General features: G+C 55.3%; 1 protein-coding gene and 4 non-coding genes across 9 annotated transcripts in view; 3 read left to right on the plus strand and 2 right to left on the minus strand.

Annotated features, from left to right (window-relative positions):
- VAC14 (VAC14 component of PIKFYVE complex) overlaps positions 1–15,794 on the plus strand; it is a 100,581-nt gene that overhangs the window by 7,152 nt on the left and 77,635 nt on the right. For 4 of the 5 annotated variants that reach the window (XR_016225407.1, XM_089320457.1, XM_089320458.1 and 1 more), the window contains exons 2-9: positions 6,324–6,474; positions 6,642–6,809; positions 7,928–7,990; positions 8,529–8,636; positions 8,984–9,093; positions 9,341–9,447; positions 10,373–10,507; positions 10,931–11,083. Coding sequence is in view for 4 of the 5 variants with exons in the window: in XM_089320457.1 (XP_089176583.1) it covers positions 6,324–6,474; positions 6,642–6,809; positions 7,928–7,990; positions 8,529–8,636; positions 8,984–9,093; positions 9,341–9,447; positions 10,373–10,507; positions 10,931–11,083 (995 nt within the window). In the remaining variant the exon portion in view is untranslated. Of the gene's footprint in view, positions 1–4,809; positions 4,910–6,323; positions 6,475–6,641; positions 6,810–7,927; positions 7,991–8,528; positions 8,637–8,983; positions 9,094–9,340; positions 9,448–10,372; positions 10,508–10,930; positions 11,084–15,794 lie in introns of all 5 variants that reach the window. The other variant, XM_017342353.4, reaches the window with a different exon arrangement.
- Positions 2,866–2,936, minus strand: TRNAG-GCC (transfer RNA glycine (anticodon GCC)). Its single transcript has one exon. It is a non-coding gene; the product is annotated as a tRNA-Gly (tRNA).
- Positions 3,539–3,609, minus strand: TRNAG-GCC (transfer RNA glycine (anticodon GCC)). The gene has a single exon. It is a non-coding gene; the product is annotated as a tRNA-Gly (tRNA).
- On the plus strand, positions 12,002–12,072 carry TRNAG-GCC (transfer RNA glycine (anticodon GCC)). Its single transcript has one exon. It is a non-coding gene; the product is annotated as a tRNA-Gly (tRNA).
- TRNAG-GCC (transfer RNA glycine (anticodon GCC)) lies at positions 12,839–12,909 on the plus strand. The gene has a single exon. It is a non-coding gene; the product is annotated as a tRNA-Gly (tRNA).

Consider the following 15,794-nt stretch of genomic DNA (forward strand, 5'->3'; position numbering starts at 1 on the left):
ATCCAGACGTAGCCTGTTCAGAAGGTCTTCATTGCCATTTTCCCCAGTCGATGAGTGGGGATGATGCACAAGCGAGACCCAGGGATGCCACAGCATGCGGCAAGCACATGGCTGAGGCATTTACCTAGGATGTGCCGTCTGAACACAGGTGTCACGGAGTGGCATGTAGGGGTCTGGGTTGGCTCGATGGATTGGCAGTCCCAAGTCCATGCTGTGTGCTTGACAGTACAGGAATAAGCACCGACTCTGGGTTAATCTTTGCCCCCTCCTTGGAGCAGGTGCCTGCCAGAATCAAGTGTGCGAGCACAGCCCTAGGTGGTGTCTAAGATCACCCTGTTTCCCAGATTCTCGCTGCGCGCTGCTGCCGTCACTTGAGCACGCGCAGTGCTGAGCGTGTGGTGTGCATGATCTGCTATCTGTCTCTGAAAACTTTGCAAAGTCCTAGTCATTGCTAATACCACTGTTGCAGGGGTGGAGGGTGGGGGTGGGGAGCAGGATTCTCAGTGCAGTGGGCAAAGCTTCTGCCACCTAAGACAGCAGTGGTGACATCTGGGCGTACCCAAATGAAATGGGATCAGAGTGCCTGGCGCTCGGTGGGCATCCAGCCAGTGGGAGCTCTGATACTTGGCGAGGGGGTTGGTATAACATAGCGGGAAAGATTTCAGAGCTCAGGGCCAGAAAAACCTAAATTTGGTTTTTAGGCCCGGTGTCTACACATTGTGTGGCCTTCTGTATGTCTCTTAACTTTTCTGTGCCTTGGTGTCTCCCAGCTGTAAAATCGGTATAATAGTCCCTAACTTTGTGGTTTCTTTTAAAGTTTAAATTAGATGCTGCATGCAAAGTGTCCAGTCAGCGTTCAGCCAGTGGTTGCCTAGTTTCTGCTTTCATAGTAGAAGACCAGCTCTGGGGCTTTGTTTCAAAGACGTCCCAAATACACAGCTCCTCTGCCCTCCCTGTGTGTGGAGGAACCATGCAGAGACATCTCAGTGCTGTGCAGCCTGGCAAAGAGTTTGGAGAAAGCAGCGTTTCCTGGGGCGCCTCTGTTGTGCATAGCGGCATTGCTGTCAGTGGTTGGTTGTGTTCCATCCGCAGCTGAAGGGATGTGGACTGTGTAGATGTCAAGGGTCAGACCCTCTGGAATCCTTCAAAAGGGACTTACTCTCTCTGAAGCTGGTTCAAATCTGGAAGCTGGGATGATGATAGCTGTGGGAAGAGATTGTCCTAACAACAACTGACCCTTGAGTATTGTAGAGAGTGCTTAGGATGTGATCTGCGTGCCAGTCCACACGTGGCCTGTGACTGTCACTGTGCTGCATAGACGCCAAGGGTCCAGTGCAGGCCACGGCTGTGGTCTCAGGTTGTCCCCAGGTTGTCCTTGGCTGACACTGGTCCACGTGTATCCTCCGCTCTCTGTGGCTCCTTCTCCAGCAGGGAGGGGGAAGCCAGTGGGGCAGCTTGGTGATACTGCAGGTGGTGGTGCAGGTGTGGCATGGCCCGTGGTAGGGCCTGTGTCCTCTGGGGAGCAGGTGTTTCTGCCACACTGTGGCTCTGCCCTCGTGTCGGGTGTGAAGGCTCTGAGCCACCTGCTGGGTGCCTCACCAGCCACAGTTCTTCCGCACTTTTTGGAGGAAACCAGGCAGAAATGGATTCTCTCTTTTCGTATGTATGGAACAGTAATGCTTGTGACCCTGTGCCAGTGAAGGTCCCCAGGGATTTGTGATCACAGGCGTTTCCGGGCCAAATAGTAACTTCAGAATGAGCTCAGCCTCAGACCCTCAGTGCCGGCTGCAGCCTGGATGAAAGGGGAGACTGTGTGTAGTCCTTTGAAGAGAGGCTGCACCTGAGACCGGGGTACCTGGTTTTCAACTTCACTTAGCTGTGCTTCCCCTGTGGTGGCCTTTTACTCGCTGCACTTTCCCTGTGAAGTAGAGACAAGCCCACCTGGCTGGAGGGGCTGGTTTTGGCGCACCTAGCCAGGTGCACTTCAGGTCGCGTCCCGTCGTGTGGGCATCTTCCCCCAGCCTCCAGCCACAGTCCTGGTAACCCATGCCCTCTCCATGTGCATTTTGGCTTCCCAGGAAAGGTGCCTTTGCCCCTGCCAAGTGGGATTGTGAGGCGGCAGGTTGGGAGCCACACATGACACTTGTTACTAACCTGCAGGTGAGGCCAGGAGGAGCTGTGTTACTAAACCTGTCACCTGTGACCTCTGCTCCCGCCAAACCAAGCGCTCACTCTTCCTTGCCTCTGAGCCTTTGTGTGGTGTCATCCAGGACGAACACCTGCTCGTGCTCAGAGCCCTCGCGAGCCACACACTGGCCGTTCTCCTTCTTGCCAGCCCCTCCTCATCTTGCAGTTGTCTACGATTTTTTTGCTCAGTTTTGCATCGTGACCCTTAAATAGTCTCTTGTTTCCTCTCCCCCACCCCACCCTGACAGAGAGCCACCCAAGGGCCTGCCTGGGAGGGGTGACCTACCTGGTTGCTTGGGGTGAGGCTGTGGTTGTGGGGAGCCTGTGCTGCAGCCAGGGCTGGGTCTCCTGGGCCCCCTCTGCTGCCCGAAGCCGTCCCTGCTCCGATTGCTCCTGCGGAAGCAGGTCCTGGCTGCCAGGCAGCTGCGCAGGAGAGTTGGGGGGTGGGGGGTGCAGCTGCTCTCAGTGGCTTCGCTCTATCCCCTTATTCTGGACTCTTCAAGAATAGGGAGCCACAGGCTTTGAGTCCTTGTTGAATTTGGAGTATTTTTCTTGAAGGTATTTACAGTTCAAGCTAGAAACAAGTCGTTGGCAGTTCTCAGCCTGTATTTCGTGAATTCTTTTGGTGTTGTGAAAGTCAAATTCAGTCTCAGGATGAAAAAAAGATCTGTTAGCTGCTGCATTGGCCGGGAATCGAACCCGGGCCTCCCGCGTGGCAGGCGAGAATTCTACCACTGAACCACCAATGCTCCAGCTGCCAACAGCTGTGCAGGCACCTCCCTTTAACCCCACGCTGGGCCCCCTGCCTGTGTGCTGATTCATAAAAGATCAGACAGTCTCAGATGCTGCCACATCACAGCTGCACACACGGAAAGCTCAGGCTCCAGAGCGAGAGAAGGCAGGAAGCAGAGGGTGAGTGTGTGCATGTGTGCGTGTGCGTGTGTGTGTGTGCATGCATGCAGTTCATGTGCCTTCAGACCTCGGGCCAGAAACAAGCTCAACTCCTCCCTTCTCGGTAGCAAAAGCACATCTGACACCTTGGGTCCTCGGATCCCCTTCCACGTGGATCTGTTGTCCTGTTCTCAGGTTTCTCACCAGCTTCCCGCTGGAGCCTGGCCAGGGCTGAGCGCAGCCAGCGCCGAGGGCGTGCCCTCCAGGTGGAGGCTGGAGGGCCAGGCATCCCTGGCCCAGCCGTGCTTCTCAGGAGAACCCAGCTGCTCTTGGCAGCATGGGCCGGGATTCATGGGGTCCTTGGCTGCTGCAGACCCTTTGTGGTTGGGGAAACAGCTCCTCAAGAAAGATCTATATGGGAAGAAACTGTTCAGGAAAAGGTAAAATAGCAGCCCATCATTGCATTGGCCGGGAATCGAACCCGGGCCTCCCGCGTGGCAGGCGAGAATTCTACCACTGAACCACCAATGCTCCAGCTGTTCTCAGGAGTGTCTGCGTGGCTTTCCTCCAGGGGCTGTCTCTGTCACCACGCAGACAGCTGCTCTGGCAGATCCTCGGGCCCTACCCCGCTGGTGTGTCCCTTTCAGCAGACCAGACAGGCTTAGGGAGAACCATCCCTGCCCCACCTGTTACGCCACTGTGCAAGTTGAGGCCTATGCACTGGTTTCAACTTCGTCCTAGAGGCCCTTGATCCATCCATAGCTCTCAGCCCCATAAAGAGAGAGGAGGTGCCTCCCAGGTTGTGCGTGCCACCCCTTCCTTAAACAGCCATTCTGCTCCTGCACCCACCAGCTGGGGAGCCAGGCCCCTGTGCAGCTTACTGTCTTAAATTTTTTTTAAGGTTTATTTATATGAAAGGCAGAGATACAGAGAGAGAGAGAGGGGTCTTCCATCCGGTGGTTCACTCCCCAAATGTCCCCAGTGGCTGGAACTCTGCTGATCTGGAGCCAGGAGCCTGGAGTTTCGTTCAGGTCTCGCATGTGGGTGCTGGGGCCCAAGCCCTAGGCCATCTTCTACTGCTTTCCCAGGCCATAGCAGAGTGTTGGATCAGAAGCGGAACAGCTGGGAGTCAAACCAGCTCCCACATAGCGTGCTAGCACTGCAGGAGGCAGCTTTACCCACTATGCCACAGTGCCGGCCTCCTGTCTTCAATCTTAAAACTGTTGTTCAGATCTTCTGAACACTGGGTGGGGTCTCTGTCTCAAAGGTCTGTGCGTTTGGTTTTGAAACAGCTCTGACTGCTGGGAGGATCCATATAAGAGCTTCTGGGCGTGATTGTCCTTAGAATCCCTGAAGCCCACTTGAGAGCCCATATCTGCATCAGGTGGGCTGTGCGCCTGCCACGAGTGGCTGGCAAGCAGTGAAGGGGCAAGTCCAGGCAGTTGCCTTAATAAGCCTGTGACCTCCAGGCACCTGCGTGCCTCCACGGGCCCTCCTGGTGCCTCCTTGGAGCCTCCCCCACCCCCCCACCCCCGCCCAGGCATCTCCAGGCCTCTTAGGACTCTTGCAAGTGCTCTTCCAAAGCCCGAAGCTTTCCTGTTACCACGACAGGAATTCCTCTCTGTCTCACACACACCCCCGCCACCCACCTGTCCTGGCTTACCTCCATGCTGTCTGCCCTCTGGGGCCCCACAGGAAGTGGGCTCATTGCCTCTTGCTTTGCCCCCACAGCACCTTCTGCTGGGACCATCTTCCTTCTCCCCTGCCTTTGGGATCCAGCTCAAATCCCACTTGGAGGAAGCCTCCCCTGACACCCAGCCACTGAGATGCTGTGAGTTTGCAAAGGGCAGCGCATGGCCTTCACGTCCACGGGGCTCTGGAAGCTGACACTGGCCTGTTAGGGAACCAGACCTGCCTCTGCTGCTCTCCCCCAGGCGAATGCTTCCTCCCGCAAAGCTTGTTGGGAAGTGCTGGCTTCTCCTGCCTGGCATGCAGTGCCCAAGTCAACCCCTTGGATGCACCAGCTGCTCTTCCTTCCCGTACTGCGCGGGCTACTCCTGTTTTTCTGTTGGGCTCCAGAAACAGCCCTCCCTGCCCGCTCCCGCTGCCGCCTCCGTGTTTCAGGTCCTGCTTCCCTGGCAGCCGCAGTGCGCCTGAGAGCTCTGCTTCCTGGCCTCAGTCTCCTGTGAAACCGGCGCCCAGTCCGGCTCCTCCACGGTACCGCCAGAGGAGTCTGGGGACAGCAGAGGTGTGGACGTGTTGCCCCATTGCTGGGAAACTGTCACTGGGTCACCTTTTCCCTAACTCTCGCCAGGCACTCCTCCCACACCTATTTCCCTGAATGTGCCGTGCTAGCCTCGTCCTGCGTCCAGGATGGCCTACTCTCCTTTCTGTACCTGGGAGCCGCCCAGTAACGCTCTTGCCATCTGACTCCAGTGGCACCTTTCTGGCAGCCCTGCTGGAGGCCCACGGAGAGTTAGCCCATTGGATGGCCTTTGTCCTTTTGCTTGTCAATTTGAGAGGCAGATGGACTTTGCTTATCTGCTGGTTCACTTCCTAAATGTGCGCAATGGCCAGGGCAGGGCCAGGGTCAGAACCAAAAGCTGGCTGCTCTGCCTGGGGCTCCCCAAGGAGTGGCAGGGACCTAACTACTTGAGCTGTCACCACCGCCTTCCAGGATGTGCAGTGGTCGGAAACCAAAGCCAGGAATTGAACTCACGCACTCTGAAATGGGACGCGGGCATCTTCAGCACCAGGCTAAATGCCTGCTCCCCTTGTATGTTCTTGTCTGATATCACCTGTGCCCCTTTGCTGCAATTACTTGCTGGTATGTGGATCCTGCCTGTTAGACTGGGCCTGGTGGAGCTGTGTGTCCCTAGCTGTGTCGCTGGAAATAATGGCACAGATGCAAAGAAACAGTGGACGCATGAATGGAAAGCTGGGAAAGTGTGGATTAAAGGCGGTCGATGAGCTGATGCTCTGTGGTTTTTGGTCCACAATGAGACATTTGTGTTCTCTTGGATTCCCAGAGGTGAGATGGCGCCGTACTTCCTCATTCCATTGCACACAAAGAGAAACTGATACCCAGAGTAGGGAAATAACCCCCACACACCCAGTGCCTCCTGCAGAGTGGGAAGACTTGCCTGCCATTTCTCCTTTCCGTGTAGGTCGTCGCCTTCCCGTGGAGCCCACAGCAGGGACAGCCTGGTGCTGCCCGACCCACAGCCCCTCTCCTCTCTCTGCAGGCTGGTGCGGGAGTCCGTGGCCCAGAACAATGCCGTGCAGATCAAACACGTGATCCAGACCCTGTCCCAAGAGTTCGCCCTGTCCCAGCACCCCCACAGCCGGAAAGGGGGCCTCATCGGCCTGGCCGCCTGCTCCATCGCTCTGGGCAAGGTGGGCCTTTTCCCTGAGGGACAGATGCACCTGTGGGAGCCCAGCTTCTGACCACGCCAGCCCTCAGAGGCCTGAGCATCGCCAAGGGCCCCGGGGTCAGCAGGCTGGCAGGCTGCTGCCCTGGGGTCTGACCCACTCTGAGCTGCCTGTGCCCCACCCCGTCGCAGGACTCAGGGCTGTACCTGAAGGAGCTGATCGAGCCGGTGCTGACCTGCTTCAACGACGCAGACAGCAGGCTGCGCTACTACGCCTGCGAGGCCCTCTACAACATCGTCAAGGTGGCCCGAGGCGCCGTGCTGCCCCACTTCAACGTCCTCTTTGACGGGCTCAGCAAGGTAAGCTGGAAGCTCTTTGGCTGCGCCAAGCTCGGGCCACCACCCAGCGGGACCTCTGGAACTGTGTGTGATTGGGTCTCTCTTCCCACTTGCAACAGAGCAGACCCACATTGTCTGTTGAGTCTAATTTTTTAAGTGAGCATGTGTTTGTGTTTAATTCATACATGTTGCATCTTGTGAAAGCGTCAGTCTGCCACCCAGGCGAGGCACGGGAAGGGGTGGTTTGCACAGCACTGCCCTCCGTGGCAGGCATGGCGGTGGGGGTCCCAGGTTCCCCCTGAGGAGGGCAGTGGCTTCTCTGCCTCACAGTGCTCCAGCACAAGCTCTGCTGGGGAAGGAGCTTTGAGGTTCCCGATGCTCCTCTGCGCCTCTCCCAGCTCTGGGGGGAGGCGTCCCCTCCCCAGCGCAGCACAGCCCTGCAGCCCAGAGGTAGAGTGTCAGCCTCACTGCTGCCCTGTCCCGTCCTCTGCGAATGGAGCGGGGACCCAGGGTCTTACGATCAGAGACCCCGAGGTGTCTACAACCACCTGACCCAGGTACAGCAGGGCAAGGCAGGCCCTGGGCACACTGGGCCACCTGCTTCCTTGGCCACAGTCCATTTTGCCCTCTGGCCCTTCCCAGGCCTGTCTCACATTTGGCCACAGAAAGAGGTGCCCTTAGATGTTCCAGGCCTGAGGCTAGCCCTGTGGTGTAGCAGGTTAAGCCACCACCTGCAGTGCCGACTCCCGATATGGGCGCCGGTTCAAGACCCAGCTGCTCCACTTCTGATCAAGCTCGTTGCTAATGTGTGTGGGAAGGCAGCAGAAGATGGCCCAAGTACTTGGACCCCTGCATCCTTGTGGGAGAGCAGGAAGAAACTCTTGGCTCCTGGCTTTGGCCTAGCCCTGTCCTGGCCATTGCAGCTATTTGGGGAGTGAACCAGCAGATGGAAAACCTTTCTCTCTCTCTCTCTGCCTCTCCCTCTCTAGAACTCTGACTTTCATATAAATAAACCTTTATTTAAAAAAGAAAAAGTTCCAGGCTGCACCGGGGCCTTGGCCATAGGTTTGCAGTGGATTCCTTGTCTTACCTTTGACCGTGACCGTGGCCTCCGTGTTCTCTATTTCTGTGCCTCCTAGTTGGCTGCTGACCCAGACCCCAATGTGAAAAGCGGATCCGAGCTCCTAGACCGCCTCTTAAAGGTATTTGTTCTCTCTGTCCTCACTTTCATTTATAGAATCGATGGCTTCTGTCTGTCTCTGCAGCGTAGATTTTCTGTCGTTGGACTTTTCCTCATTGTTTTTAAATGTACACTCAGCAAGGTTTCTTCTTTGGTGTACAGTTCTATGGCAAGAGGGTAGAGCTGTGTCACCACCACAGCCAGCATGCAGGGCTGTGCCGTGGCCCTTGTTTAACACCCCACGCAGAGGGAAGAAGTGTGCCTGTCACCTGCCACACCGCCCTTCCCCGGCGGCACAGCTGAGTGTGTGTTCCGGCTACACAGAGTGGGGTTTTGCCATTCCTTTGGTTGCCTTGACTTTGAGTCCTGTGTTCGGTCCACCTGTTTTGCTTGTCCTTTGGCCTGGGAAAAGATGGAGCTTCCAGGGACCTGTCATGCCTGGCGTGGGCTCTGCTGTTTCCCTGCACAGCTGCCTGGCCTGTGGAGCCAGCTGCGGGCGTCAGTCAGCTCAGGCGGCCCTGTCTCTGGCGTTCAGTAGCTCACTTGCCTTTGATCCACAGGACATTGTGACCGAGAGCAACAAGTTCGACCTGGTGGGCTTCATCCCCTTGCTGCGGGAGCGGATTTACTCCAACAACCAGTACGCGCGGCAGTTCATCATCTCCTGGGTAAGCTTGGGCCCAGTGCTGTCTGTGGCCAGCAGGAGCCCTGCTGGGGTCACGTCTGCTCCCTGGCACACCCTGGCAGCGACGGCTGCGGGGAAGCCACCTTGTTACCCTCCGGGGCAGTGGACACCTGATAATCCAGAGACATTTTTCCAGCTCTGCCCCGCAAAGCCCGTCCTCTGTACCCTTGAAAGCCAACACTGCCGTTTGCAGTAGCCACACCCTGTCCTTCCCATCGTCACTTCTCCCGGGGCCTCTGAATGTCACCATTCCCCTCTGCTGTGGGATGCTGAGGAGGAGGGGGTCCTGGGCTGCTGTGACTCTGCCCCCGGCTGCTTTGCGTCCTGCAGATCTTGGTTCTGGAGTCTGTGCCCGACATTAACCTGCTGGACTACCTACCGGAAATCCTGGACGGACTCTTCCAGATCCTGGGGGACAATGGCAAGGAGATTCGGAAAATGTGAGTGGACAGGGCGGTGGTGCTGCCTCCGGGACCCTCAGGGTGCCTGCAGCCCCACTGGCCGCGCCCATGGCAGGAAGGCGCAAGCTTGACTCTTCCTCCTGGCCCGTGTGCTTCCATCCCCAGCCTCTGAACCCTCCCGCCTGGCAAGGCCCACGGTGTTTGCCCTCCGAGTGGCTAACCGCCAGTAGACATGGGCACTGGCTGAGCCCCCACTCTCCACGCTGATGTCCTGTTTCCATTTTAGGTGTGAGGTGGTCCTCGGGGAATTCTTGAAAGAAATCAAAAAGAACCCCTCCAGTGTCAAGTTTGCTGAGATGGCCAACATCCTGGTGATCCACTGCCAGACCACAGGTGTGTGTGCCAGCCCTGGGTGCCCCCACAGAAGCCCCCATCTCTCCCTGTCTCAGTGTCCATGAGGGGCAGGAGGAGCCCAAGCGGGTGTTAGTCGGTGCAGCACTAGACCATGGGAGCAGCACAGTTGGGTCTTTGTGAAAGAGAGATACAGGCTTTCTGTCCACATGGAGACGCTTTCATTAGGTCTGACCGGAAGTGGGTAAGATCTTGAGACCTTGCTGGCAACCTTGGCCTTAGCACTGAGAGTCGATGTGCTTGAAGGTTGGCACTTTCTGTTAGCTTGTGCTGGGTACCATGCCCTCACAAAGCATAATTGCTTAAAACAGCAGTCACTGATGAGTCGTGAGTCCAGGGGTCCTCTGGTGGGCTGGGCTGGGCTTGATCGTACACATACAGTCAGTTGACATGCTGGCCGGAGCTGGCTGGTCTGGGATGGCCTCGCTCATGTCTGCCAGTTGCCAGCTGGAGCAACAGGGGCACCTGGTTCATGTGTCACATCATCCAGCAGGCTGGCCCAAGCACAGTCCTGTGGCATCAGCAGGGTTCCAGGAGAGAGGTTGGAAGTGAGCAAGGTCTCCCGAGGCCTGGGCTTAAGCCAAGCGTACCGCCACTTCTACCACGTGCTGTTAGCCAAGGTCGCAAGGCCAGTTCAGATGCAATTGAGGAAATCAGCTTTACTTCTTGGTTAAAGGTCGTGGAGATGAGGGGTAGTGAGTCAAGGCTCCTGTCCCGGTCTGGCCTAGGATGTCACTCTGTTCCGGCCCGTGTCTGTAGCGCAGTGCACAGCAAGAGTGTTGGTGAGGCTAGAAGCAGTCAGGTCCCAGGCTCCTGCTGGGCCCGAGTCCCATCCCGCCTGTGTGGTCGGTCAGAGGGAGCGCTCAGCCACTCGGCCGACCCCTGCACCTGCCGGCTCTCCTTCCAGATGATCTGATCCAGCTGACCGCCATGTGCTGGATGCGCGAGTTCATCCAGCTCGCCGGCCGGGTGATGCTGCCCTACTCCTCGGGGATCCTGACCGCTGTCTTGCCCTGCCTGGCCTACGATGACCGCAAGAAAAGTATCCTTTGCCCTGGGAAATGAGAAACCAGGGCAGCTGCAAAGAGATGGGCCCTGAAGTGGAAGTGGGGGTTTCTTTAGGATCCTTCACACTCCATAGGCCCTCACATCCAAGGACCTGGGAGCTGACTGTCCCTGGCCTCCCCTGGGTGCTCACAGATCTGGAGCCATCCTCTTGAGCTCATACGTCTACCCCTTTGGTAGGCAAAATCCTGTTGGTGAGAAGGCCACAGCGAGGAGAAGGGACCCTAGGAAAAGAACGAGGAGCTCTCCAGGGGCACCGATGTGGCAGGGAGATGGGGACAGGGGTCAGGCTGCCTGTCTGCCCACTAACAGCCTCTGGGAGGACCAAGCAGCACGTGCCAGGGGACTTGGATGAGGCAGGACTCCCCTGCTGGGCTACTCCTTACCTCACTGGGCTCAGGCATCAAGGAGGTGGCCAATGTGTGCAACCAGAGCCTAATGAAGCTGGTGACCCCCGAGGACGATGAGCCGGACGAGCCGAAGCCGGTGGTACAGAGGCAGGCAGAAGCCAACCCCGACAGCTCCGTGGCAAGGCCGGAGGGGTCGGCCAGCGGTGAGTAGGCTGCCCCCACCCCTCACTTTGGATGGTCCCTGGGAGCCAGAGAGCACAGGACTTGCCTAGGGCCTCTCTTAACCGACCAGGGATACCTGCACACGACTGACAGAGGACCTGTCATCCACACTCCATGGCTGCACACCGGGAAGCCGAGCTGCATGACCAGGGCCTGGCTGCTAGTCAGTGTGGCTTGGGTTTGAAACCCAGGTGTTTTGTATCCAGCACCGGCCTCTGAACTTTCACTGCCTTGGATACCATGACATGCTGCCTTCGTCTTTTTCTGGGTGCAGTGGTGGTTTTCGGTGCTAGAGGGTGTAGACCATGGCAGGAGGCCCACTGCTTGGTTCGTCAGTTCTGAGCTGTGCACCTTCAGCCTTGTACCTGCCTCCCACCATATGGGTCCCCTCCAGGACAAAAAGTTAAGAAAACTCGCTGCAACTCACTTGGTGGTTGGGAATTCTATTCTGCTGTCCTTTCAAGCTCTTAGCATTATTTTCTTATTTATCTGCAACATGAAGAAAAGCCCTTGTATGCTTATTGGGGTCGGGAGATTGACTCTAAATGTTACCGGGAGCTCTGACACTTTGTGTCTGCTGGGCCCCAGTCTGTCCTCACCAGGGTGGCACTGATCAGCTTTGCAGTGATGACCCTCTTTGCAGAGTTAGCCAGAAATTAACTTGATCTTTCGGGATAACAGAGTAAGGTCTGGAACATGTCCCTGCCCAGGAGGCGAAAGAGTTACTAAAGCTCTTCTGAGCAGAATGTCAAGTATGCGTGGCTGTAGGGCCTCCTCCATGGGTTTGGCTGGTAGAGTTGAGCAATATTCCTTGCTCCTTGCTGGACTGGTCTCAGGTGTCAGGTTACAGCTATGCCAGAGCAGCAAAACTGCTGGAGGCACAGCCGTGCACAGCTGGAGCATTGGTGGTTCAGTGGTAGAATTCTCGCCTGCCACGCGGGAGGCCCGGGTTCGATTCCCGGCCAATGCAGCAGCTTGAAACTTTTTGGCAGGTCCAAGAAAAAGAAAACTTGGAAGAAATAAGAATGAGCCTTCCAAGGCAGTGACTTTCTTACTAGGAGAAACCAGAATCTCAGGTCTGGACTTATTTTATGAGCCTTCACTGACTCATGAGGTTGGGTGTTTTGTTTTGTTTTTGTTTGTTGCTTGTCATATTTGGGAAGTAGAGAAAAATACAAAGCAGCAAGACTATCCCCCGCCAAGAGATAGATAATCAGTATCAAATTCCTGGCATATTTTTAAGTTTATATATGTATATAATAACATTTACACATGTACGTATATATGATATAAATTATATATTGGACTTTTTTGTTGTTTGCTGATGGGCTTTTATTTTATCTTGTTTTGCTTTTTCTTGGCATAAGAGTTGGTGCGTCTCACTCAGTGGAGTCAGAAAGTAGCATAAAGGCTGCCTGGGCGGGGGACAGCAGTCCTGGAGCTGCTGTTGACAGATTGTGGCTTCTTTCGGGAAATATTCGAGAGTTCCATTGTGGTGAGGATTGCACAACCTTGTGACTGTACTAAAAAGCACCCAGATTGTACACTTGAAGATGCTGGATTGTGTGTTGAGTGAAATACTATCAGTGTGAATTACATCTCGGGTGTTTTAAAGCGAGCCCCTCTTCGAGCCCAGTGGAGCCGCAGTGCCTGCCCATCGCCTTTCTGCTGATGTGGCAGCACGTCAGGCCCTCTGGGAAGAGACTGCTCATTCTGAGATTGCAGCAGCAGCCAGAGCATTGGTGGTTCAGTGGTAGAATTCTCGCCTGCCACGCGGGAGGCCCGGGTTCGATTCCCGGCCAATGCAGCTTGCTACTTAGCTTTTTAGGTCGTTTTCCTCAGCATTCTTCTAACAGCTGCCAGCTTGGGAGATTATGATCCTAAATTAGGATCCATTCAGGCAGCTTGGCTCTGGGTTTTACTGCCTCGTAAACAGCATTTCAGCAGATGAAAATCTCACTTGATTGTCATTCCCAGAGACGGCAACTGCTAATTTGGGGCCTTGGTACCGACTCTCAGCCCCGCTCAGCTTGTAGCTAATCACCAGTCTCTGAGCAGGGGGCCCAGGAGAAGGTCCCAGCAAGCCAAGAGACAGGTGATTGAGTGTGTCAGCCAGCAGGTTCATCCCAGCCCTGCTCACTCTGCGCCAACCCTGGACCACCTGGCTGAAGACAGGGGCCTCCTGCCTGGTCCTCCTCGCTCAGTGTCACTCTCCCTGGCTTAGTGTGTGTCACGTCCCCAGCACCTTGTCCTGGGTGAGACCTCCTCTGACCGTGGGCCTCCAGGCCAGGCAGCCCCTCTGCACTTGCTGCAGCTCCCCTTTGGCTGTGCCACGTGGGAGGGAGCCGCAGAGCAGAGTCCCTTCCCTGATTCTGAGTTCTCACAGCACCTGAACATGTCAGGCCCGCTCCCCTCCATGGCGCTCCTTAATGGTCTCAGGCACCACGGCAAAGGTTCTGGAGTCCAGACAGCCTGCCTGCAGTGGTCTCTCAGCACCGCTTGGCCGCCTTTAGACCTGGCGCCCTGGACAGCAACTGCTCGGCCTGTCTAAGGCTCCGATTCCTTGTTTGTTAGTCAGGTAATGGTGATAATGCTTAACCTGGAGTGTGCTTGTGTCAAACAAGATTGGCTTGTGTGTGGCACGTGGCAGACACCTAGCAGCGGGTGCTGTAGTATTAAGTTGTTTTAATACACATGCTGTGCTCGACTTACAGTGGGGCTCCATTTGTCATCTGTTGACAGCACAGTAGGTGGAAAATGCCAGGCTATAGCTTAGCCTGGCACACCTTAGCATGCTCAGAATGCTTACATTAGCCTACAGTTGGGCAAAGTCATCTAACACAAAGCCTATTCTATAAGTGTTGATTGTGTCTTGTAACCTTTTTAATCCTTTATTTTTACTTTATTTGAAAGAGAGGCAGAAGAAGAGATATCTTCCATCCACTGGTTCACTCCCCAAATGCCTGCAACTGCCAGGCCTGGGCCAAGCTAAAGCCTGGGGCCCAGAACTCCATCCAGGTCTCCTGCCTGGGTGGCAGGGACCCAACTACTTGAGCCATTACCTGCTGCCTCCCAGAGGGAGCATTAGCAGGAAGCTGGGCTGGGAGCAGAGGAGCTGGGGCTTGAACCCAGGCATTGCAGTGTGGGATATAGATGTCGCAAGCAGCATCCTCACTCCTGCACCAAACGGCCAGTCCTCATATAATTTACTGAAGACTATTCTGCAAGTGAGACACAGAATGAAGGTGTAGGTGTGCTCTCCCACCACGGGCAAGTGAAAAGTCACAGGTTGAGCCGTCCAAGGTGGGGACCATCTGGAAATGGTTGTACCAGAGCTGTGGACTTGGCCAAGCAGTAAGAGGCAAGGCTTTTGTTCCCTTGTTTCCTACCGGCATCACCCAGGTGGTAGTGGGCTCCAGGTGGGCTCTAAGTGAGCTCTCATAAAGGGTAGGGGTTGGAAGTTCATGTGGCAGAGGAGGAGCTAAGCTAAGAGTAAGATTCCCAGTGGAGGGCTTGTGACCTCGTGAGTGCACCTGCAGAGCTGTGACCAGACTGGTCTGTTAGCGCCTGCTGTGGTCACTGCAGATGCAGGTCACCACACCCAAGACCTGCTTGCAAGGAGCTCAGAGATAGTAGATGAGTGACTGTGGTGACACCTGCACAGTCTCGAGGACCAGGGGCTCTACTGCAGGCAGCAGGCCCGATCCATATTGAGTGTTCCAACTGCTTCTCTGGCCCCTTAGCTTCAACTCTCCTCTACCCCCATATTTTGCTTCTTATATAAAGGAAATGTGTATTCCTTGTAGAGAGATTGGAAAGAGCACAGAGTTCTCGCCGTAATCTCACACAGAAATAATCGCAGCCAACTTCTGAGAATATTTTCAGTCTTGTTTTTGTTTTTTAGATTGATTTTATTTATTTGAAAAAGAGAGAGAAAGGAGAGAGGGAGAGGAAGATGTTGCATCTGCTGGTTCACTCCCCAAATGGCCACTGAGGCTGGGGCTGGACCAGGCCAAAGACAAGAGCCAGGATGAAGGAGCTTCGTCCAGATCTCCCACGTGGATGCAGGGCCCTGGGACCTCTGCTGCTTTCCCAAGCGCGTTAACAGAGAGCTAAGTTGGAAGTGGAGCAGCCAGGACTTGAACCAGCACCCATAAGGAATGACTGGCACTGCAGTGGCTTAACCCATTATACCACAATGCCAGCCCTTTCAATCTTTTTTTAAAAATACCTGTACTTGCTATTGGTGGCTTTCTGTTTTATTGTCCTGCCCAAAAAAAAGAGAATCATGGGACATGGATTTATAACCTGATTTTTTAAGTGTGCAGCTTGGTGGTTTCAGTGAATTCACAGTTGTGCAACCATGGGGCTGTCGCTGTGGCATAGTGGGTAAAGCCACCGCCTGCAGTGCTGGCATCCCATATGGATGCTGGTTCAAGTCCCGGCTGCTCCACTTCCGATCCTGCTCTTTGCTATGGCCTGGGAAAGCAGTAGAAGATGGCCCAACTCATTGGGCCCTGCACTCATGTGGGAGGCCCAGAGGAAGCTCCTGGCTCCTGGCTTCAGATCAGCGCAGCTCCGGCTGTTGCAACCAGTTGGGGAGTGAACCAGCAGATGGAAGACCTCTCTTTCTCTGTCTCTCTGTCTCTCTCTCTCTCCTTCTGTGTAACTCTGACTTTCAAATAAATAGTA

Source organism: Oryctolagus cuniculus, chromosome 18 (assembly GCF_051225735.1).
Source record: "Oryctolagus cuniculus isolate XC-2025 breed Fujian yellow rabbit chromosome 18, ASM5122573v1, whole genome shotgun sequence".
Classification (NCBI taxonomy): domain Eukaryota; kingdom Metazoa; phylum Chordata; class Mammalia; order Lagomorpha; family Leporidae; genus Oryctolagus; species Oryctolagus cuniculus.